Source organism: Nipponia nippon, unplaced genomic scaffold, assembly GCF_047370975.1.
Source record: "Nipponia nippon isolate SJK-2023a ecotype South Korea unplaced genomic scaffold, ASM4737097v1 scaffold_1, whole genome shotgun sequence".
Lineage (NCBI taxonomy): Eukaryota > Metazoa > Chordata > Aves > Pelecaniformes > Threskiornithidae > Nipponia > Nipponia nippon.
The window spans coordinates 145,421,055-145,438,131 of NW_028262290.1; the positions used below are offsets into that span (position 1 = coordinate 145,421,055).

The 17,077-nt window shown below is 37.4% G+C and overlaps 2 protein-coding genes across 16 annotated transcripts in view; one reads left to right on the forward strand and one right to left on the reverse strand.

Moving 5' to 3' along the window:
* Positions 1 to 17,077, forward strand: part of CACNB2 (calcium voltage-gated channel auxiliary subunit beta 2) — a 259,039-nt gene that overhangs the window by 70,928 nt on the left and 171,034 nt on the right. The window lies entirely within an intron of this gene.
* Positions 5,568 to 17,077, reverse strand: part of LOC148057653 (uncharacterized) — a 69,780-nt gene continuing 58,270 nt past the window's right edge. For 7 of the 12 annotated variants that reach the window (XR_015708646.1, XR_015708619.1, XR_015708617.1 and 4 more), the window contains 2 exons: positions 11,177 to 11,320; positions 5,568 to 7,970 (listed from right to left, as the gene is read on the reverse strand). Coding sequence is in view for 4 of the 12 variants with exons in the window: in XM_087776340.1 (XP_087632466.1) it covers positions 11,197 to 11,320 (124 nt within the window). In the remaining 8 variants the exon portion in view is untranslated. The remainder of the gene's footprint in view (positions 7,971 to 11,176; positions 11,321 to 17,077) is intronic. The other 5 variants (XR_015708628.1, XR_015708649.1, XM_087776387.1 and 2 more) reach the window with 2 other exon arrangements.

Below are 17,077 nucleotides of genomic sequence, written 5' to 3' on the forward strand. Positions count from 1 at the left end.
TGGAGATGTACAGTACTGGAGACATCTGAGACTCTTAGACCACTGCCATAAAGTACTGAAGGATTTAATTTTAAGATATAATATAGCTATTAAGCCTTTTCAGTACTGGAATATTCAGTCCCTCTCAGAAGAAGAGTGATGAACTGTGATCATAAACAGGTTAATTTAATCTGACCTGATTTCAGATGTGTCCCCTTATTGCTTTAAGGATAATAATTTTTCATTATATTTATCTTTTCAAAATCATTATCCATAAGTCTCAATTATCCAAGTATTTAATTAGCTCTGTCAGTGTTTTAGGTTAAAAAAAAAAAAAAAGGGGTGTTAATCCCAAAGTCTAAGTTTGTATTCTGAGTTTTGATGTTCTTTCAAGTTGTTTTTGTAAACAGTATCAGCAGAGGAGACTGTGCCTCTGATGCGAGTCAGGTAGTAAGGCCACTCAGCAGTCCTGCCTACAATTCATATGAAACACGTATCGCCAGACAAAGCATCTGACTATTTGGAGGGTGGTTCTGTAGTCTTGAGAATCCAGAGTGAATTAAAGTCTAGACTCTGTCATTTTTTCAGGCTGTTGGGAAGGGATAAATAACAAATCAGATATGCCCAAGATAGAACAGAGGTAACGCTGAAGCAAGGATGCTCTTGCTGGTTTGTGCATTGGGAAGAAAGCTGTAATAGCAGCAGCAGCAATAACAACAGCAGCAGCGGCAGCAGCAGCAGCAAGAGACCTTCGGAAAGCCGGGTGTTGCAGTAGTCTGAGATATAAAGATCCTGTTATGTCTCTGTCTTTCCTAAATTCAGAATGGTTGATACAAACCTTATGCCACGTGTAGTAAAAGGTGTATATGAATACAGAATTTGCTTTGTAATAACTGGATGCTGAGGAAATAAAGACGTGCCTCTGGGTTTTCGTTGTTGGGTTTTTTTCTGCCCTTTTTTTTTTTTTTTAATCATCTGAAACAGAAGAGATTGATTTACTCAGAGAAAGTAAGTTTCATCTGTCTTCAAGATAATTTAAAAGGACAGCTTGGGAGCTGGAGGGTGACTGTTTTTCTACCTGTTTCCTTGCACCTGGGGCTGAAAAGTGAGGAGAGATGGACAGTGTCTCAGAGGAGACAGGAATGACCGAAGCTTGGTGAAAGCGTACACTGATTGTTGTCTGCTGTCCTCTTCATGCAGTGCTGTGGGCTGGTGCACCGACGGCGAGTACGGGTTTCCTATGTAAGTTTTCATTTGTATTAGAATGATGCTAACTTGTATGTTCAACTCCTAATATATGAGATGTTATGGTATGCCATAGGCAGGTATTTTGATGTATATCTGAGTGACCAACCAGAGCACTAAGTATCTGTGAAATAAGTTTTTACAGCACAGAGACACAAGGACTGTTTTAACAGGTATGAGTTTCTTGTCATCTACTTTTTCAGAACTTGTTCATATCAAGAATATATTTTATTTCAAAATAACCTGTGGTGTTAAAAGACTGGAAGCCTGACCCTTCTGACTTCTTTTTTAAATGGTGTATTTTTTCTTGCTAGTAGCTCTGCGTTAAGTGGAGTCATTAGAAAAGGACATCTTTATTTATCCATATATGATAACCGAAAATCACTTCAGCAATTATGGACTGGCACAAAAATTATTTGAAAGACCCTGAGGAACATAAAAATCATCTTGTGAGGTAGTTCTTTTGACAAAGAGCAGTAGCACAGTGGCAGAAGTATGGCCTGATGGTTTGCATGGTTTGTTTGCTTTCCAGAACAGGGTATTTCAATACTCTGGTATGATAAGACTGCTCTGTATTGCAAAATGGCTGTCTCTAATAAATTCCACAAGGAAAGCCAGCACCAAAGCTTAAGTATTAGTAATGAAAAAGATTGGCTATTAGCTGAAATATGTCTGAACTATACTCAGCTGATGTGATAATCTTCTAAGTAATTAACTTATGTTTTAACATTCCTTTTCTATTCTGCTGTTCAGTTGTCAGATAGATGTGATAAAGAAACAGGAGGTTGAAACGATCTGGCTAGGCTGCAAATTGAAATTGCTGAGTATTTGCAACAAGCAGCTTGTAGCTTGTTGCACAAGAAAAGAGCAAATGTATCAATAGTTCTGTTGTCAGGAATGCTGCGTGTTTCTCTGTGTCATAGAAAGCTCTTTTACACAATGCTTAAAAATGATCGCAGAACAAGCAAGGTCATAAATAGGTGTGATCTAAGTCAAAGTTTGTATACGGGATTGATGGAGAGAATAAGATTATTAAAAAGAAAACATATCTTCTTTAGAAGATATGCAGATATATTGCAGAGATGTAAACAATTAGAAATGTGAGTGTGATCATAGTTGTTTTGCACAGCTAATTTGACTTCAGATGTATTTTGTTCTCACTGGTGCAACAGTTGATACTGTTCTGTAAGAAGCAGGCAGAAGCACGGAGATTCAGATGAGATCTTTGCTCAAGGTTAGAACTTAAACAGTATAGTATTTTGCATAATTATGCAAAACTCAATGTGTAGTTCATTTTAACCATCCATTCAATATAAAATCAAAACTTGGACATCCGTTATGCAGATACTTATTTGATATATAGCTACTTCCACTGTTAAGCAGAAATTGAAATATGAATACATTGAAAACACTTCTTACTTGTTAGCTCTCTCATGCCTGTGGAGTTTAGGGCATATGAAAACAATGACCTCTTGAGATGCACCACCGACCGTTTCATTTCTCTTTGTTATCGTTACTTAACAGTAGCACTAGCCACTGTGAATAATATTACCTAGACAGAATAAAATATTTGCCTGTTTGCAAAGTATGTTTCACAACTTGGAAGTGTCAGAATACTGATTTGTGAACCATCATGACATCTATTCAGGTTTAGTCTCAGACTAAACACATTAAACTCCATGGACTCCATCATTTTTAGGATGTTTGTGGGTAACAGAGAGAAAGATGCTTAGTGGATGTCTTATAAAGTACTAAGGTTTGTACCTCATTTTGTGATACTTGTTGTGTAGAGGGTATTGTATGCTGCTGGGCCCTGTGGTATTCTGAGTACCTCACTAACTGTTTACAAAAAAGAAGGTTGGTCCGTCTTACTTAGGATAAGTGAAATGGAGTTTGCCCTTGATCTTTTTGGTCCGAACCCCATTACATGAAAGATGACTGTGTTCTCAAATAACTTAATTACAATGAAAATTCTCTCTGTTGTTTGAATCCTTGATTATCCAAACTCGTTATTATTGAATTTTTTTGGTGCTCCCCACGGCATTGGGCTAATTGAGGTTGTACTGTGTGATTCTTTTGGGATGAAAGCACTGAAATTAAAGTGAGCCAAGATATGACCCTTTTTATTAACGTCTGACTCACTGGGGAAAAACATCAGACTTTTATTCTGGGTTATTAGTTTACAGGTCTTAAGTTGCTTATGAATTGTGGTGGTGAATACTCCAATTAGAAGTTGTTTTTTTTTATTTTGGGGGGAGTTTAAGATATTGTACTTTATGTATCCAAAAACATATGACCAAATCTAACTGACTATTGTTTTGCAACCAATACAGCTCTTTCTGGTCCAGGTCCTAAAAACTGTGCAGATCTTAGGCATAATCAGTCTCTTTGATGGTCTTTTGGGTGAGGAATAGACAGATGACCACAATTAGTTATGTGGGCTCACATTGTTTACTTGGAGGAGCAGCATTATTGGTGGAGAAGATGGTTGTATTCTTATGTTGCTCCTTTCTATGATCTCCTGCATGTTAGGCTCTCATGCACAGAGATTAGCCCTGCACCTGTGTTCAGGGATAAAACTGAAGGCCTGGATGGATTGTATCCATCTTTACCTTCTCTCCAGGTTTTGCTGCTATTGAGTGATGTGCAGACCACACAATGTTAACAAGATTAAATTTGGCTCAGGCATTCTCCCCAGGCTTTCCTGATCATTGACTCTTCCTTTAGCATGCCACCATGTACTGCCTGCATCCACTAAGTTTCTGCTCTTTCTCTTCCTCTTCTGAGAGTTTCTCTCTGTGGGTGGGTAATCAGGGTGATGGGGGGGGGGGCATTTAATGAAATTTGTCTAATATGGTGTGGCATAATCTTCAGCTTCTAATGGCAGGGTGTGTCATATGGGCTTTACGACTGCATACTAATAGTCAAGTCCAGAAATAAAGACCCTCATATTGGACATTTTGATGGCAAAAGCTGGAAATAATTCCAAATAACATCTTCACGTTATTCCTTTAGTTCTGGCTGTGAGATGGTGTCATGCCATTTGTCAAATGGGATCCATTTGGGGTAGTATGGAGGAGCAGCTGTGTCAAGTTCTTCCAGTGGACAATCATCTCTTTCTGGAATGTGGAGTCTAAAACATTAGTACTAATTGTATGTTGCCCGAAAATGTTTTCACAACTCTTACTGCCAGCATGTCACAGAACATCTAAAACCACTGGAGCCTGAAGACTGACCAGTATATTTCAGCTTTCAAACTTTATAGGCTAGTCTGTCCACCTATTGGTTCAGCCTTCAGAAGATGCAATCTGATGGAAGTCAGTCAGAAATCTTGCACTGTCTTCAGCTTTCTGCTGTTCTCCCTGGAAGTGTTTGGAAATGAAGGCTGTTTGAACACAGAGCCCAAGGTATTTCCAGAGTCTGCACGTTTCTGAACAGAGCAATTATCTGTCAACTGCTTTGCCTGACTGTATGTACTGTCTCCTCTTAATGCTGTGAGTGGTCTCATTTGCTGTGGTGCAAATACCCGCCAAACTGGAAAAATTGCTTATATGGCAACATAATAGGGGTTCACTCTGAGCTTTTTATCCATGGCAAGTGAAAGCAATGACGGGTACAGGAGGAGAGTCCATATAGTTTCTTGCACGACTCTTCAAGATGGTGAACTTGGAAGTGACCTAATGCATAGCTGTAGGTCACTTACCGGAGCATACAAGACAGGCGAATCCAAGCGCATTGAGCACGTTAGTGTACTGCAAAGCATAGCGTACTGCAAAGCTTCCTGGCTTCTCAGGGTGCAGGTCTGTTTGCAGAGTACATGTTTATTGCCACTCTTACAGCTGCACAACAAGGAGCAGGTGAATGTAGCCAGGGAGGGCCAACATATGATGATCTGGATAGGCAAGCCATAGGCTGTAATCTGTTGTATTTTAAATAACAGCTTAAAATCTTTAGGTGTCTGGATTTCCCAACACTGTGTTTAATACTTATTTATTTAGTAGTTTGAAAATTCATCTTGTTGACTTTTATAATTTTTGCTTTTTTTGTTTGTTTTTTTTTTAGAATTATCAAGTGACATTTTTGCTTAGCTGAAAGGACTATTCAGAATAAGTCTGAGCCAATGTTTTAAAGATTTTTCTCAGATATATAACTAATTTGATAAAGCATAGAGATGATGTCTGGAAGGCAAATATTCATTACTCTGGCTCAATCCTTTGTTAAGGATTAATTACAATTCAATATATTAAAAAAAAAAAAACCAAAAAACACCCTTACAAAATGCATTCCAAAACAATGTGAACTTTATTTAAAGATTAGTAGTGAAATTTATGGTATGGCTTGCACTGTGTATTTTAGTTTAATGTAAGGACGGACCTTGGTATGGTTTTGTTTCAAGATGCTTCTGTTCTAATGGTGGGGATTGTAATTGGAGAGCTTTCTGCCTGCAGCAGTGAGCAGGATCCAGACGGCAGGCTTTTTGTGCTTGTGTCTGGAGGATATCTCAGACCTCCTGAGGGAATGTTCTCTTTTTGGTGTCGTTAGATTTGGTCTAGGGTTTTTTGTCTGTTCCTCTTGAGACTGTAATCTTTTCCATCTATCACTTAATCATGCTTCTCACCAGACCATTCTTTATCATAGCAGATGCTGTCCTTCTCCTTGTTCCTTTTGCTCACTACCTCCCTATCTCTTCTTCTTTGCTGATTTATAAGGTTATTTTTTTCCAGATATAGCTACTTTTTTTCCACCATGCATCTCTGGTTTTGACATGCAGAAATCTTGCTTCAGATTTGCAAACTTCTTTTCCTTCTGTTGACATTGGTCCCAGCCTTGTATTTTCCCTTCCCAGGACTGCACCTGCAAGGGCTATTTCTATGATCCTTAATACTCCTGTGCCATCAACTCTAGTCTTGCATCTATCCCTCTTCTTTTCTTCATTGCTGCTGTTGTTAGTTTTGGTGGAAGTTTGAGCTGTTCGCAATGAGAAGTTGCAGGCTAAGGCAGCTGTTGATGAACCATTGTTATTATCACAATTTACCTCCACGATTCTCCTCTGTGTATTGTAGGCAGAAAACCAACATGCTGGGAAGGAGGAAAGAGAGTATAAAGAAGTTGTGGTTTTCTGATGATGAGAATTAAATGACATGTTTTAGCATAAACATGGTATATTTACACCTTTAAAGGAATTGGCTGGACTAGCAACAATAGTCCTTTAACTTTTTTAAGTGACTGGACTGTCCTTGGTACTGGATGAGTATGGCTGACATGAAACTCTTAGGGAGCAACTCATCATCTCTGGATTTGGGGGATACTTTCTATATTTTAAATATCTGTTGGAAGTATTTTTGCATTTTTTCTGTACCCTTTTTTAATATTTTGCTTTGGTAGTATAGGAAGAAAACAGTAAGTGAATAAAGTGGAATAAACTGGTGTGGCAATGTTTAAAGGAAAAGTGACCTGAACCAAGACTCTGTCAGTCATTGTATACCAGCCAAACCAGGGCAAACTTCACACTGCCCAAATTAAAGGCAAATAAATCCCCTTTATTTGCATTTACCCTGCTACAGTTGTCTAATTGCCTATATTCGTTAAGTTGGGGAGTATTACTGAAGCTAAACTGGTTCCATTGCAGCTCCAGTCTTTCCAAGTGAAACTTCACACATTTACTCCAATTGTTTTGGTTTTTCCCTTTTACATATTAGGTGATCATAATTTCTTATTTTTGACTCCTGTGGCTGCATTTAAATGATTGTGTTCCATTTTACTAGCATAGAGTTTGGACTACAAAGCCTCTGCTTAAAGAAACAAAATAAGAATGTATTTTCTTGTCCCTCTTCTTTAAATTCTCTCTTCTTGCTGCATTCCCTAGGTACGACCTTTGAATTTAATTAACTAGCAAAAGGGGCTTCTTTTGAAAAACTTTCTTACATTTAGGAGAATTAAATGGAACATTTATAGCTCTTGGTATATTCTGAAGTAAAATTATATAACAATATGGCTGGTGGACAAAATATTGTGACAATATGTGCAATAAGGGCCTGCTCTCTTTCATTTTGTATGTAGTATGACTGCTTGAATAATAGATTTAAAATATTTAGAATTTCAAGTCAGCAGCAGTATGACAATTTTAAATGTACTGAAATAAAGAATTAGAGAACTCCATTTCAGTTATTTTCCTCTATCCTCATCTGTTAAGGCTGAATTCATATTTCCATTGGTAATACTATCACTAATTGCTAAACCAGGGCATTATTTTGTTACCCACCACCTCTTTGGGTATATCAAAGTAGTGACATTATTTTCATTGTTTCTGGCAAGAAAAGCTCAGACTTGTGAAACCTATCTGCTTCCTTCATAACCTCCTCCTATACCAGCAGCACGCTTGACTTTGATTTTATGCATATTATGTTAGAGTTTTCTGAAGCTCTATTTTAAATAAGTTGTTCTTAAAAAGGCTATGTGTTTTCTGAAACCTGTGTTATATTCATGAAAATAAGTTGTAAATTTGCAATAAGTCATACACTTAGAGCACTGTATGCTCTATTACTAGTCTCTTGGAGTTAATAAAGTGGGAATCAGGACTTGTAATCTCCATCTCCAGACCCGCCAGTGCTTCGTCCTGTGGCTGTGGACAAATCATGTGGAAAGAGGCCTGAGGTGCTTCCTTTCCACAAAACTGCAATTCTTTGATGGACGGAGAATCCTGCTGCACAAGTATGTGTGCAGAAGTATAAGGTTTTCTATGAAACCTGAAAAAAAGAGTATTTGTTAAAAATAAACACTTAATAAACAAAAATAAACACTTAAAACTAACTTAAGATATTGTTACAAGTAAAATATAGTATAATTTTCATCCCTCATTTCTTTTCGGCTTACAGTCTCTTTGCCTTCTGCCTTTTCTCCCACTTCATACACAGTGAGATTTGCTATCCTCACTTGGTAAAAATGTTTTTCTCCTTTCTTCTTAGTCTTTTATAGGTTTATTTTGTGCGCTCTTTACTGGCCGTCTTTTTTCCCTTTGACATTTACTTTTTCATTCTGCTCTTCTTGGGTGTAATGTCTTTGGGTACAATGCTTACTGACTTAAGTGGTGGAGGAAAAATTTAAGTATACTTGGCAATTTTAATACATTTTCTGGTGAGCTGGCATTCCATAACAATTTTATGAGGCTGTGAAGTCATGATAAATTATCTGGCTGTCTTACAATACTAATTGAGTCTCCTGACTTCTCTGAGGAAGGTTGCCATGTTTAATGTCTTTCTACTATCTTTATACTAAACCGGAGTAGCAAAATTAATAACTTTCTAAAAGGGAAATGAGAGGAAAATAAAGAAATACTTTTAGATTTTAATCAAAAAGATAGACTTGGTGAAGTGCTGAACATAGCAAGAGTGCTTCAATGAGCAGAAACTCTTCTGGGAAGTCTTGCAATGGTTCCAGTGTGATTAAACCTCCCCTTCTGGCAGGAATGTTGAAGGAAAAGGGAGTTGTTGGTTAGTGAATGGAAGAAGAAACAGAGAGGGTCAAGGTCAAGATAGGCTGGAAGAAGCCAAACAAGATTACTGAAAGAAGGTCAGTTCTTTGCTTCATCCTAAAAGAGCTGAAAGAACACGTTTTGTTTAAGTAATGGGTTAATGTGCCTTTTATATGTAGCAGAAAGTTTTTGGCTTTTGTGGAGTTCTTAAGAAGTTTTGCTAGTCAAGGCAAGATGAAATGAAATTAGGGCTGAGAGTTGAGGAGGTGTTTTGGTTTGCGTTGGTTTGAACGTATAATTTACACCTCAGTGAACAAGTTCACTTGTAGAGCCCTTTTATATGTCATTCCTAGTCATACCTACTTTAACATTATTCACGGGTGCAGATCAATATCTGCACCAGGACTGTCCAGGATGTAGATGTTAATAACTCTGATGGTTACAACATTATCTTTTCTGTCCAGTTCAACCAAGCACGCACTGCTGTAAGAAACAGATTATTCATGGACACCAGGTAGCAGGCCTTTTATACTGAGCATGCTGTATTAATGGTTTATGCCTATTCCTTATTTAAAAATAGCTAGTTATCAGGGATGAGTAGTTTTTACACACTCTTCCTCTAGATGGAACCACTCTGCTGCTTCACTTGGCTGAAATACTATTTGTTTAACAGCTGAAGAAACTGCTGCAGCATGTACTTGCAATCGTGTATCTATGTTCAAATGCACACACGTGGCTGTGTGGCATTAGAGGCATGATGCGAAAGAAGGAATCCTCTTGGGTTTTGTGTTGCTTCTGGAAATAATAATTTGAAGGTAATGTTTGCAAACTTTGATCTGTTATAGAGCAGTGAAAATTATTATCTTTATGGGAATAGTGACCTACTTATTCTACATCTGGTGAAATGCAGACAGATGCTTCATCTTGTGAAGTCTATTTCGGAGTTTGTAACCAGACTGTTAGCAATAACACTCACCATCTTCACATTTTATAATCCTTTCTGTTTATGGGTTTGTGCACAGAACTTGGTCCGCTATAACAGGCATTGATACCTCTATTTTCAGTAGAAACATCTTGCTTCATTTATTGCTTCTCTATTTCCATTTGTTTTTTCCAGAAACTATCCCAGTTAAAATAGTTTTCTTTTTCTTTATTAATGCTTTTCCCATATTTTGTGATTATGTGGGCTTTTTCAGTAAGTTGCATATACAACTTTCTCAAGTTTCTTTATTTTTACCTGACTTGGAAATAAGTGGGTCCGTTTAACTCTTATCTTCCTAGTTGTAAATGTGAGCTAAATATATTACCTAATATACTCTTCATGTTCTTCTTTTATTGAATTAATCTGGGAGCCACAGATTTTACTGAAACTGGATATTTTACTATTTCTAAGAGCAGCATTTATGTGCAAGACTTGGCCTACTGCAGACCACGTAAAAGATAAACTAGTTTGATTAATTATCTGCCTAATCAGAATCAAACATAGTAAAAGATTGTCCAAAGGAGAAGAAAGAAAAAATGGTGTAGTACATTTAATCTCATGGGTTTTAGTCCTGTTTTTCTCCCACAATATTGAAAGTGTGCTGAAATAGCATGGGCCTGCACAAAACCAGCACCAGTAAATAAATATAAGACGGTGGTTCTTGGTCTCCAGCAGCTAAGGAAGGAAAAGCTTAGACATACAATCCCTTTCAGGCTGTATCCATTGATTGATGTTACCCAATCTGTCTTGTGAGCAGAAAGAAATATGGCAATGGATTATTATCCATTTTGCAGAATCTCTATTACCACATAATAATATTAAAATAACAAGTGATGAAACATTGTTATTAGGCTATAGGTTTTTAGAAAAGGAAAATACTGTTTAGCAGTTATGTTGTCAGTGCAATTCCTGTATCTTAAGTTTTCCAGCTTTTGGCAAAACATACGTGAGGTATGCCAATATTCATTTGTCATTATACTAGAAGAACTTAATTGCAAAAGTCCAAATGTGAGGCTAGAAGTGAGTTTAGTCTAGATTGTGTTTGTGTAGAATAATAAACTATTCAAATTGAAAGAATTAGAGAAAGGATAAAGAGAAATTTAGAGAGGATGCCAAAGAGAAGAATTCAGCAGGCCCTGAGGCAGTATGCCATGTGTATAGAAAAACTAGGTGGAGCGGGGTTGCATACGTGGAACATTTTCTTATGGAGGAAATGGTTAATGTTGTTATGAACTGGTGCACACATTTCATTAAAGATATGTATTTGTGTGTATATATCTGCAAACACAGTACCATAATTCAAGTAATATGGACAGCTGAATTTTTACAGATTTTAATTAAACTATGTTGGCTAATGGCTGCTGGTAGTTGTTGTCATGTTTGATCTATTGAATCAGCAATGTGCCATGATCCATTAATCCTTTTTATGTTTTAGTAATAGTCAACCTATACATGGGCTAACATATTTGTGTAGGTTACGTATAGATTACAATACAAACCTTACGAGAAGACAACAGGCTCAACAAGTCACCAAAGGGCAGGAGAAGAAAAGAAACATTACCCTGATTGAGGCAAAGAAATGTTCATTAAACCAGGCAAGTACATGAGATGATTCCTGGTCTAAGGCGGCAGTATCTGCGTCTCTGAGGAAACAAAAAAGTATTTATTTTGACAGGAAGAATGACCATGCAGTTTTGTAAATCAGGAGGAAATAAATTAACTCTCAGTGACAAACACTGAGGACTTCAATGATCGGATTGGTTACAAAAAGCTAAGTGCTTCACCAAAAAGAGGTGCTCAGTGAGGGTTGCAGCCTGAGGGTTAAGAGATGCAGAAAGAGGGAAAATGCAGTAGAAACAGGAAATTCTGTGGGAAGTTTTCTGGAGAAGGATTTAGCTTCTTCACTTTTGTCTTCATAAACATCTTTAACTGTTGACTGCTTTGGAAGTTGTAAGGAAATATTTTTCTTTTTGTTTTTATCTTAACCTGGCTTGTATTAGATGTTGGAAAGCACGTGGGTGCTAACACATCTTACCCAAACCTATCGTGAGTCAAACATCCCAATGTATTCATTGCATATTTTAAGAAATTTTCTGTTTGTCCAATGCATCCTCCAGAGTGTCCAAAGGTAATAAATTCTGCCATAGAAAAGGGTGTCCCAGGGTCAGGTGAGTCTATGCTTCCCAGGTGTGTCCCAGTCACTGGTGTGAACCAAGACAGCAACATTTGAACAGGTATCCAGTAAGCTTGTCACAAAACATTTTAAAACTGTTTTCCCTTTTATGATCTATGGTGATACACCCTCCCATCTGTATGGAGTAGGATTTCTTAAAAATTACAAAGATTTTGAAAAAACTAAATTTAAAAAAAATAGAAAAAAAAAAATTAAGACAACTTCTAAGGAAAGCTGGCAGATTGCACAGGGAATCTCTCCTGGTCCGAAGGGCAGTGACCTGGCTCGGCCTCACCATTGCCAAGCTCCTGCCATCCGTGGGCGTAGGACTTCCCGCGGGGCACCCTTCCTCCAGGCGTGCATTTGCAAACGTGCTGTTTAGGCCAAATGTTCTCCCTTTATTTTATACTGAGTTTTGAAATTGCTTTGGATTCGAAGAGAGATAGCATCATCTCATAATTTTTTTATGCTAGTACTGGTACTTATGGTTAAGGAGTTGACCCCAGTCATAGCTACATTTCTAAGCTGGATGAAGTGATCCTTGTAAATTTTAAAGAAAAATGCCAAAGTACTGTATATTGAAATAAACCTCAGACTTGAGACCTTGAATTGAAATAACTTTTTCATGAAAGAGAGAAATTGAAAGGAGACAGAACAGAGAAGATAAAAACTCTTTCCAGAAATAGCTATATTTACCTATGGTACAAGCAGAGATCACAGGGGTGGTTTTTATTCTGTGAGCTCTCTGCAGTCACTCATAGCTGAGCTTTGGCTGGATTCAAAGGAAGTCTGTCTGCCTTCATGTGCAAAACTTGCTCACAGTAACAGTTGTTATTGTGAGCCTGTGTTGCAGGAATGCTGAACAGAAATGCTTTCTGTACCCTTTGAGAAATGGCATGATTATAGGGGGGAAAAAAACCCTTATTTTCCTAGGATACTGTAAAAGTACCAAAGGAACAGTGTAGATGTTTTGCGTTAGGAAAGTCATATATATTCTGGAAAAAAATATATTTAGACAGAGAACATGGATGATAGACGATACAGAAAAGCCAGTTTGTGACTACTGCAGTAAAAAAAAGTTGTTCAAGAGCAGTTCAACCAGCTGGAAATAAAAATTTTGTAAAACTGCCAAAGTTGGTGAGACCCAAAGTGATTTGCTGATTAAATGATGGTCACATGTTCGTGTGCCTGTGGGTTGTGTTTAATTTCTGTACTTTCATGCTGCAAAATTGAAAGCTAGCATGCTTTTAGCATAAAAAGGACAGATTAGACCACAAAATAAAACATGCATTTACAGTCATTTCTTTAGAGGTTGCATTCTTTTTTGTGTACACGACAAATTTCTGGGGTACTCTCCAAATACAAAGTTGTATGAATCACAAATTGAAAGCAAGTTCTCTGTCAGTTTGTCATCACGTAAAGTGTGGGTTTCTGATCTAGAAGGTGGAGAAGTAACTTACTTTATTTTTTTTTTTTAAATAAATTATTACATTCTGGTTCCTTGATTTGACATAGCAAATGAGATAGAGAATTCTTAATATAAGAATTAATATAAGCAACTAATTATTGAAGTAAATACAAAACTCTTACTGTGATTTCAATAGATTAACTTTTTCAGTTTGAACTTCAGAGATTTCTCAATTTAATTCCCCAGCTGAATAGGTACAATGTGGCATTGTTATCGTAACACTATGGATCAGCTTGTCTATTTAGTAGGATTGGCCTGCAACAGGAACATTAGGACCCAGGAAAAATTGATTTGTACAAAATTCTTTCTTTCTAAACTGGAGAATTGTTTAGATTTCCCAATCAGAACTGGAATGAGAAAGTAAAACATGCCAGTTATTCACAACTCAGGAGGGTAAAGTCTCTTGTCCAAGACAAGTGAATTAGATGAATTTAAGGCCTATTTGAGAGGATTGTAACGGAGTGTTGCTTGCCAAAACTAGTTGCAGACACCAGCGAGCTGGAGAAGGTACAATCGGGACTGTTTTCAGCCACCAAGCCTGGTTCTCCTTGTTCAGTTTTAGCTTGTTGGGGCAGGACATCTGTGCCAGCCCAGCAGCAGGGACCTCAGTGGTACTGAGGAGTATGGAGGAACCTGTGGGCCCCCGCTGCGCAAGGTAAACCTGTCTCCAAACACATGTCGCTATGAAGTCTTGGAGAACATGAACATTGGGGTTCATACAATTTGTTAAAATGAAGTTTCACGGCTTTGCTGGTGGCTGCACTTTGCTGTGAAGGAGGGCAGAGGAGAGACCCCACCAGAGGCCCTTGCCACTGCAGTTGCTACCTGCCTCCTGCCTGCCCAGTGCTGTGGCCTGGCAGTGCAAAGGTGGGAAATGGCCTTCCCTGTGCAGGAGGAGGAGGAGGCGGGAGTAATGCTGCCTCTTCACTGGCTTAAATTTAAGGTATATTGCAGCCCCGGTGTTATATGTTGTGAATCTTGTTGAGATAGAGATGTTTCTGTTAGGTTATGGAATTTATAAGAATCTCTCCTGTTTTTTCTTCGTGTATTTACCCACTGGCTCTTCTCTCAGCTCAGGAGGCCGCTCTCTGACACCACTCACAATCTGCCCCTCCTGTTAACAGGCACCATAAATTGCTGAACATCATTCTGCCACTTGCTAGTCCCTATCACTTTCATCCATCAGTGCCTGAGACATGCTCCTGAGCTCTCTCTGGTGCTGGAACATTTAATTCGGTGCATGAAAGATGATGTAATTTGTGGCCTTTTTCCAGTACAATACTTTTGATTATATTGGATTGTGTTGGGCAGCCCAGAAGGATAATCTGTGTATGCAATATATAAATATTACCTGAACAAGCTGAACTTTATTTAATTACCTTTTTTTTGTCCCCCATTTCTGCCTTTTCTCCTCAGACCCTCACATTGACTTTAACTACAAAGGTACTATAAGCCAGAGCCACGTGTTTTCCCTTGATCTGTCCTGGACTGGCTGCTGACACTATGCTTGCTGTCTTAGCTGCGCATAAACACTAAAACATGAGAAGCAGAGATACAGACCCATCATATCATTTTGTTTGTAGCAAATATAAATAGGCATCAGAAAGGTGACATCAAAAAAGGCTGTACAAGCCAGTATCTTTCTTGACACATGATCTTCAAGATGGCAAATAGTTGTCTTTGTTTTTAAAAGCATGTTTCAGAGCATTTTTGTTTTGAAATCCTTGCTTCACAATATGTTACTTGTCCCTGAGGAACGATGTGACATGGTAGAACAGATTCTGATTTGTACTGGCTTTTCGCTGACGATTTCACTGATTAAAATACAACATTGTGTGAGTTTAAAATGAAACTGTCTCTCTGAAAGGCTTGCACAGTTCTAGTAGTGATTTTGAATATCACTGCTCTAAACTTCATTGCTCATTTTTAGCAATTTGGGCTTGAGATGCTTGATAATGTTGTCTAATAACAACAGAGAAGAAAATCCTACCAATGGTTGGAAGGCTGAATTTGCCTATATCTGATACCAAAAATCCAAAACAAAACAATTGAACATTGAATAAATTCAGAATCCTGTCCTTTTCAGACATTGAATGTGTAACTGAAAGTTTTATAATCTCTGTTATTGCTGTAGTCTAAAGTATTTGGCTTTTCAGCCAGTGAATTTTCAATCAATGCAAGAGATGGCCACAGGAAAATAATATGGTGTATTTAATTAGTGTCAGAAGTAAAGAAAAAGTTAAAATAATTTTTTGTTTCCCCAAGCACCTTTATACTCTTTCATGGCTTTGCTTATGTGTATATAATGTTCCTGCTGTTTTGTTATATAAAATATTTCAAATAAGTCAGCTGCTTTTTTTTTTGTATGTGTGTGTTCTGAAGGAACTGTTGGAGTAGTCATAAGATGAAGAACAGAAAAATAAAAAGGAAAATATTCAAGTCATTATATCAGTAAGTCATAGTAAAGGATATTGCCCAACTATTCAAATAAATAAATGCAGTGAAAAACATTTATTTAATGTAAATATATTTGGATGAGAGATGCATACAAAAGGGTTGGGGTAGTAGATTTCATAGTGTACTTTTGATTTCCTTATATAAGAATTACACAGAACTTTTCAGGCATGTAGAAAAAATCAATAGTTTTTGAAATAGATACCAGAATTCCTATTGCTCCCAAGGCTTGAGGAATTTTATTTTATCAAAATATTCTCAGAATTAAATATATTATCTCAGTAATTGATACCGTTCTTAACATATACTACATGATCTTCTTTCACAGAAAGGCTTGATTTGGCTTACCATTGGTTATTGATTGATGCTTTTGATTAATTTTCTTTGTGATTTCGAATACAGTTTAGTATGTGACACTCACCAAGTATTAAATCTCAGTTCTTTGAGTATTTTTAGTACTTCCGTTATTATTTATATGCAATGAACCAAAATACCACTGAAATATTACATTTACATACTCTTTGAGCTTTCCTTTGCTGTAAGCATGTCATTAATTTTCTACTTATAAATATCCAATGTGAACTTTTCAGTAACCTCTAAAGCATCATGCAGAAGCTTGTAAAAACATAGATAGTTTCCATTTTCCATATCTTTTGGTGAACCTCTTTTTTTATACTTTTCTGCATTATTATGAAACCTTTATGTTTGTTCTTTGTAGTGCTGAATAGGACAGATAATGAAAGAAGTTTGTTGTCCTACCTACCTTAGAAACTAACTACTGGAAACAGATACTGCATGTTATTAATATCCATAGAATTTTGTCCTGTTCTGAGAAGCATAATCCCTGAGTCAGCTACAGTATCTCAGATAATATATTTTGAAAATATGAATGATGATTATAATCTTATGATAACTGCTGAAGAATTTTTAAATCAAACTTTGAGCTATCTGCATTTCGGTTGGTTTCACAGCTTTGTAGTTAGGGGGATTCTGGCTCTTTGTAAATCCATTGCATTTTCTTCCCTGCCTGCTGGGCTGTACCGGCATGGTGGCAGCCTTCTCACCTTGCTACCCGATCCCTCCTTTCGTCCCGTACACATTGGCTCTGAAATTGTGCAACTTGGAGGTTTTCTACAATCACGGGCTCTATTCCAGAAGAGGCTTTTTAGAATTAGGTTAGAGGAGATAAGCTGATCCTTTGAGAAACATTAGTTACAAGTGTGATTTGGAATAGGCTGTGGGGATCTACCTAGAGCAAGGGGTCAGTGTGCCTCTGTCCTGTGTTCGGCCGTCCAAGCAGGGTGG